This window comes from Ascaphus truei, unplaced genomic scaffold, assembly GCF_040206685.1.
Source record: "Ascaphus truei isolate aAscTru1 unplaced genomic scaffold, aAscTru1.hap1 HAP1_SCAFFOLD_325, whole genome shotgun sequence".
In the NCBI taxonomy this organism is placed as follows: domain Eukaryota; kingdom Metazoa; phylum Chordata; class Amphibia; order Anura; family Ascaphidae; genus Ascaphus; species Ascaphus truei.
This window is the reverse complement of record NW_027456235.1, coordinates 298,206-305,780: the sequence shown is the minus strand read 5'-3', so window position 1 is coordinate 305,780 and position 7,575 is coordinate 298,206. Positions and strand designations below refer to the sequence as shown.

General features: G+C 38.9%; 1 protein-coding gene across 1 annotated transcript; it reads left to right on the top strand.

The window, feature by feature from the left end:
• Positions 1–5,382: 5,382 nt before the first annotated feature.
• On the top strand, positions 5,383–6,321 carry LOC142483391 (olfactory receptor 11A1-like). The gene has a single exon (XM_075583467.1). It carries the CDS (start codon positions 5,383–5,385, stop codon positions 6,319–6,321), a length of 939 nt encoding a protein of 312 aa, XP_075439582.1.
• The last annotated feature ends 1,254 nt before the right edge of the window (positions 6,322–7,575 follow it).

Genomic DNA, 7,575 nt, shown 5'->3' with positions numbered 1-7,575 from the left:
CATATACTGTATCTCCTTGAGTGTCCTTGCGGTCTGCAGTATGTGGGTATAACCACTAGGTCTCTCAAGCGTCGTCTGTATGAGCACATCTATAACATCAAAAAAGGCTTGGTCACACATAGTGTGTCAAATCATTGTCTCCAAGTGCATAGCCAAAATCCTGTGGGTCTTAAATGTATAGCTATCAAAGCCCTCATGCCGAATTGGCGTGGAGGCAACATTTCTAGCCATGTGGGGAGGAGAGAATCCTTCTGGATATACGAACTTTGTACATTAGCTCCACAGGGCCTCAATGTTGAGTTTGATCTCAAATCTTTTCTGTTGGATAAGTAAATGTCATTTTCAGTGACCAATTCATTGTTATATATTCTTATACTAGTATCTGATTTGATCCACATAATATTTTCACTATTATTATCTGATCCGTTTTCTTGTTTTTAACACACTTATTATATATAATATATTGATTGTAGTTCACTGTAGGTCATTTATATAGATACCAATTAGGTATTCACTTAGGCCATTTAATATATATGTATATATGTATAAGTATCTATATATATATATATATATGTATATATATATATTTTTCTTTTTTTTTCTTAGGACCTATACTATATATATATTTATTTGACACATTATTTCTATATCTATATATATATTATTTATATACACTATATAATTATTCACACACATTTACAATTTTTTTTTATTAGTCTTTACACATTAGTTAGTCACTTTTGGTCATTGTTATTGGTCACTCTCATTTCATGAAGATTGCATGTTGTCCATCTTGGACATCACAGATCACAGACCTATATGTCAGAGGTCTATGGTTTCACATAATATAATATGATGTCATCATGCTAGTATGTACATGTCTGATGACTTCATCATTGGATAATTTTATTTAATATTTCCAATGGTGTATTACACAAATGATGTTATTATGTCAAGTTATATGTGCCATGTCAATGTGTTTTTTGAGTTCTTATTGTTTTTCGTTGTCTATTATGTACTGTTTTTTGTTATGTTGCTGAAACACTAAGCGGATAAGAAATTTCTACTGCGCATGTGCGGGACTTTCTCTAATAGTACACTGTACCTTTAAATCTGTACTATAAATACAAGGACACACAGGGACTTAAAACATTCATTTATAACCCTGAGGAAGGAAGCTGAGGCTTCCGAAATGCGTTGGGTGGTCCCACTAATCACTGCCTTTCCATCTGCTGGTTTTTTTCCCGTATGCCTTGCCGTGCTGTCTTCTTCTACCCGGAGCATCTTTGAATTTGTCACCATTAGCCCCCACGCTACAGGCGAGGAGTTGGCGAATCTGCGGCCGAGAACCTGCTGATGCTTGGCGCCTCTGTGCATGTACCATTGACGGAGGACGGAGGCAACACAGATAGTCTGCATTCCCTGCCCCGGTGAGAGTGAGGCTTGATGTTCCATCTAAAACCGACGCCATACAGCAAACACGCGGCGGACACCAGTGAGAAGATCAGGAAAATTACTGGCGTTCTGTGAGAGGGGTTACTCTCTGATTATCCACTGCCATTTGCCATCTTCATTCTGGTAAGCGGGCACTTCAGCCCCAGCAGGATATAGTGGGACCTTCTAATATTGTGTATCATTGTGATCATTGCTTTTAATATATGTTATATTAAATGTGTTTTTTTATCAGTCACCTGTGTGGTTTCAGCAACAGTTGTTAGTCTTTGTCAGTTAGTTTGTTATTAGTCTTTGCAATATTACACTATGTGTTTTTGTTCTTTTATATTTCATATTTGACTGCATCCTGTGGAGATTATCATTGGATCTGCCAGCACACCATCTGGTTGTATGAATTTATTTTATTTATTTGTTGTGAGCGCCAGAGATATAATTTCCATTCCCATTGCACACATCTGCCCATTATTTTATTTATTCCATTTAATTTCTTTCTTAATATATTAGCGCTACCTATTGTTTTCCACTTCCCCACTATTGAAGTCAAGCTTACAGGTTTGTAATTCCCGGGTTTTGATCTAGCTCTCTTTTTAAATATTGGCACCACTTCTGCTTTACGCCAATCTTGAGGTACTTAGCCTGTGGAAATGGAGTCCTTGAATATTAAATATAAGGGTTTGGCTATTACTGACCTTAGCACCTTGAGAACTCTTGGATGTATGCCATCGGGGGCCAGATGCCTTATTTACTTTAATTTTTTCAAGCCACCTATGAACTTCTTCCTCAGTTAACCCCTTGTTCGTTAATATAGAGGTTGTGGCTTCCTCCTGCGACACTCCTATTGAACTTAATTCTTCCCATGGTAAATACAGAGGCAAAGAATGAGTTTAATACCTCTGCTTTTTCCTTATATCCAATAATCTGCTTGCCCATCTCCCATGGAAAGGGTCCTACAGTATATTTTCTTTTCTCATTTTTTTGTTATTAAGGTACTTAAAGAACTTTTTAGGGTTGACCTTACTTTCTATTGCAATCCTTTATTCATTATCCATTTTTGCTAATTTGATTGCCCTTTTGCAATTTTTGTTACATTCCTTATAATTCTGATATGATGCCTCCGTCCCTTCTAACTTAAAGAATCTAAACGCCTTCCTCTTCTTGTCCATTTCCTCCCCTACCTGTTTATTTAGCCACATTGGTTTTGACTTTTTTCTTTTATACTTGTTACCCAAGGGTATACACTGATACGTGTGCTTTTTTAACAATGTTTTAAAGACTGCCTATTAATCTTCTACATTTTTCCCTGCAAAAACATCATCCCAGTGTATTACTTGTAGATTAGACCTCAGTTTATTAAAATCTGCCTTTCTAAAGTTTAAGGTCTTTGTTGAACATGAACAGATCTGTAAAAGACTTTATGGTATAAGTACATTACAATATATATTTCACTGCGCTTTGTACTCATTAGAACGGTCTCACCTAGATTATCACTGAAGCCAAATATTTATGTTAGTCTTAAAGTAAAATGTACAATAACCACGTATGTTTGGATGGCTACAATATGAAAAATACAATTGACTAATTCAAATGCATCAAAGCCAACAGCATCACTATATTTAATGGGATTTACTAAGGGAATGTTTGTTTAGGACACTTTCTTTACAAGTTTTTTCACTTGGAAACTTACATACCCTAATAATGTAATATTATTACCATCCAAGTAATACCCTCCCCCCACCCCTACTTTGTAACCTGTAGTAATATACTTTGTTTGTTTCTATGTGAGATGTAACAATAACAGTATATTATGCACTATACGGATGTCGCTGGGATTCCAGAGACTTCACAGCCATTCTCTTCTGCCTGTCCCTTGTGAGTTACTTTGTGACAGTACATGGACATCTCCTGATCACTGCATTAGTGCCATCGGGGCACCAGCTACACTCTCCAATCTAATTCTCCCTTAGAAGTCTGTCCACACCTGACATGATACATACCACAAGTATTGTCCTTAACATGCTACATGTCACAGGGAGAGGTGGAGGCTCCATATATGTTATTGATAACATATCACAGTTTAATCTCTACAGAACATTAAGTGGCAAAGTGCGCGCTGTTCTTACAGTGATGTCTTTTGACCGATATGTGGACATTTTTTATATCAGGGCATGGAATTTAGGATTTTTTACACCATGGATTGCAGTGATTTTCATATACAGGTATCAGGCTGTTTTGGGGATCCATGATAATTAATCGTTACTACAGTACTGTGATATTGTGATACTTCTGAACTTTTCTTTCCCAAACACTTGGGTTGTAGATTTGGAAACTATAATGGCCTACGTTCCTGTGATGTTCCTTTCATATATATTTATTGAGGCAAGATATCTATCAGTTATTCTCACCATCTCCAGGATTCCCTTCACCTCTGTGACACAGAAGTTCTCCTCTCCCGGCCTTTCTCCTCTGACTATTGTGGTCATGTTTTACGGGACAATGATAGCTGAGTTTGTCGTACCACCCAATAAAGATTAATTGGAAGTAACTGTTTGTGCTTTGGTGACTCCATTGTTTAACTTCATCATGTACATTTGGGGTAATCCAGTGGTTTGGGGAAGTTTGAGTAAATTGTATTAGGCGGACAGGTGAGAAACAGACACTTAAACAGGTCAAGTGCCAACATATACATCAGTGTAGTACAATATGGGGTAGGGACATGAGGTGGGGGCCACTTAGCGTGGTATTAACCATAAATACATTGTATTAGGCGGACAGGTGAGAAACAGACACACGGATAAGGTGTTACTTTGCGTTTCTCCTGATTACCTCTTTATATTCCCTCCGTATATTCTTCCTTATCTCCCTCCTCCTGTCCCTTAATGTAACTGTAGCACCAGCCCCTACATGTTTGGTGCAAACATTTATCTTTCTTTTTGGGCAAATATCTTACCTTCAGGGGGACCCTGTTTATAAGAAGCCCTGTAATTATCAGGATGGCAGTGAGACCATTTTTATAACCCTTATTAGTCTGCGTACTGTACACTCGTATGGCCATGTCTAGTAAGACATGCTACTCCATTACACATTAACAGCTGGAAGACCCCATACAGCCTAATTACCTGAATGGGTTATAAAGGGGCAAATTTACTAAGCAGTGCTATCTTATGGAGTGACATCGCTTAGTAAATATTATTTATTTATTTTATTTATTTATAAAATATTTTACCAGGCAGTAATACATTGAGAGTTACCTCTCGTTTTCAAGTATGTCCTGGGCACAGAGTAAAAAAAAATAATACATGGTTACAAATACAGTTACATAAATGAACAAGGTATACATTATATACAAGACATTGCCATTGCCATTGCCATTGCAATATGGATTATAATGTTCAGATATGAGCTTGTTTTTTTTTACATACTCTTTTTTTGGCCATCTTGTGAGAACTCCTGTGGCCCCATCATAATAACTATTGTCCTTTACTGAATAGATCCCTGTAAGAGACACCCGCTGAGGTAATGACAGGAGACTTGCGTTTGGATAAATATATGTAGACTTTTATTTAACCAGAGTTCAGCAGCAAAGAAACTTTTCCTCAGCCAACATTCAGCAGTACAAATATAGCTTTTTCTCAGCCAAAGTTCCGCATTGGAAAGCATAACAGGGCAAAGTATATCAGCAACAGACCTCAGAATCCGTGTCCCTCTGCACTCCAGGACCAGCAGAACTCGGGACTGCACACTGCCTGCTTTCTAAAGCCTCAAACACAGATGTCTCCTTAATTCTTCTGCTTATTCTAGACAGGTGTTAACTAGTTGTTGGCCGACACCCAACAATCCTAGCCATGGATAAGGGGGTTGCCCCTGCTACACTCACTATAAATTCTTTCCCTTTGGCATATTACAGGAAGAGGGAAGGATCTAATCACAATGCGTGTGGAGAACCAGACAAGAGTTGCAGAATTCCTCCTCCTGGGATTTAAGGATCTTCAGAGCTTCAGGATTCCCGTCTTCTGTCTGTTTCTCGGGATTTGCATTATGACATTAACTGGAAACCTCCTGATCATCGTGTTGGTGTCAACCAGTCACAAACTCCACTCTCCCATGTACTTCTTCCTCAGACATCTGTCTGTAACTGATATCTTGATTACTGCAACTATCGTCCCAAACATGCTCAATGTTATATTGGAAGAAGGGGCCACTATTTCTTTTAATAGCTGCATCACTCAATTTAATGTCTATGGTGTCTCAGTAGATTCTGAGTGCTTACTGCTTACAGTGATGTCCTATGATCGATACTTGGCCATCTGTCACCCTTTGCGTTATACCTTCATTATGGACATCAGGCTTCAGTATCATCTAGTTTTCTGGTCTTGGTTCTTGGGATTCACATTAACACTATGTATAACTACCCAGTTATGTATGTTGCAATTTTGTGGCCCCAATGTCATTGACCACGTATTCTGTGATTTAGCTCCTATTCTAGAGCTGTCCTGTACAGATACCTCCTTTTTCAAACTGGAAACTGTTGTTGTCTCTGTTCCTGTAACCTTCTTCTCATTTATCTTCATCATTGTAACTTATGTCAGCATCTTCCTCACCATCCTCAGGATCCCTTCCACCAGTGGAAGACAGAAAGCCTTCTCCACTTGCAGTTCCCACCTGACTGTTGTCTCCTCATACTATGGAACATTGATCACCATATATCAGGTTCCATCAAGAGGACACTCGGCCAATTTTAATAAAGTCCTGTCTTTGCTGTATATTGTGGTGACCCCATTGTTTAATCCAATTATATACAGCCTGAGAAGCCAAGAGATTAGGGCAGCCTTCAGGAAACTGATTAGAAAGAAAGGAAGTGAAACATAACAGAGCTAAAAATGTCTCATTGCCTCGGAGAGTAAATATGAAATTCCTTAACTTGGTACCCATGGCAGATACGTGGAGTAAGAAATGGTTAGACATTATTAGTAATAATAATTAAAATAATGATATTAATAATATAAAATAAAGTCTCCACTCTGAAGAAAAGAGTTTTAACCTTTACAGAGCCAGGTACAGGGGCTACACCAGACCCCCCGCACTCCCCCACACTGATGTATCATGTGATCGCTCCAAGACACGATCATAACCCAGACGCAGGAAGTGGTGGGGGATTCACTTTGATTTGGATTTGTCTGGATGCCCCGTTGGAGGGGTTCGACACGCCTTAAATACAAGCATTTGCCCATGTCGTACCTGGTACTGTATATCATAAGGGCAGCAGGTACTGATTCATATATAATATATTGCAGTAATATAATATGCTGAATTGCATGCTGGGAAACACATACAATGTAACAGGCATAACAATGATATGGGAGAACCTGCTTGCTGTCGTGCCTTATAATAGTGGGAGAAACTTAGTCCACAAGACAAGGAGTTTTACTGGAGGTACCTTCTTAAATGGAGATGTAAACCAAATGACTCCCTTGTTAATTTGGGAAATGCACTATGCATTATGCGCTGACTTCAAGGAGGTATCTGGTACATCCCATAGACGTAATTATACTAAACTTGCTCGAATTAGTTAATCATGTACCAGCCTCTCCGTTATTCCCCCTGCGCCATCCCATCGCTTTTATATCTCTGTCACGTACAAAGCGCGATATTAGCGTCTTCTATATTCTATCCTCCCTTCAGTAAGTCTGCTGGTCAGAAAGAGTATCGCACAGCAGATGCTAATGCCAATAATAGTCTATGGGGACAACATAATATACAGATAGGTACCCCAAACTCACCTTAGCAAACTTGATACCCTCTACAACTCAATATGCTGCTTTGTTCTCCAATGAAACTACAACACACATCACTGCGAAATGCTCAAAGAACTAGATTGGTCATCACTCGAGTCTAGGCGCAAAGTTCATCTCTCCTGTCTTACCTTCAAATACTTTCTGGGTTAGTTACCTACCTATATGAACAAGCTCCTCACCCCTAGCACATGCAACACTTATCATCTGAGATCTGACTCCAAAAGACTATTCATGGTCCCAAGGTTCAGCAAAATATCCGTCCGCTCCTCCTTCTCTTACCGTGCACCCCAAAACTGCAACAGTCTACCGGAGACTCTCACAGCCACCA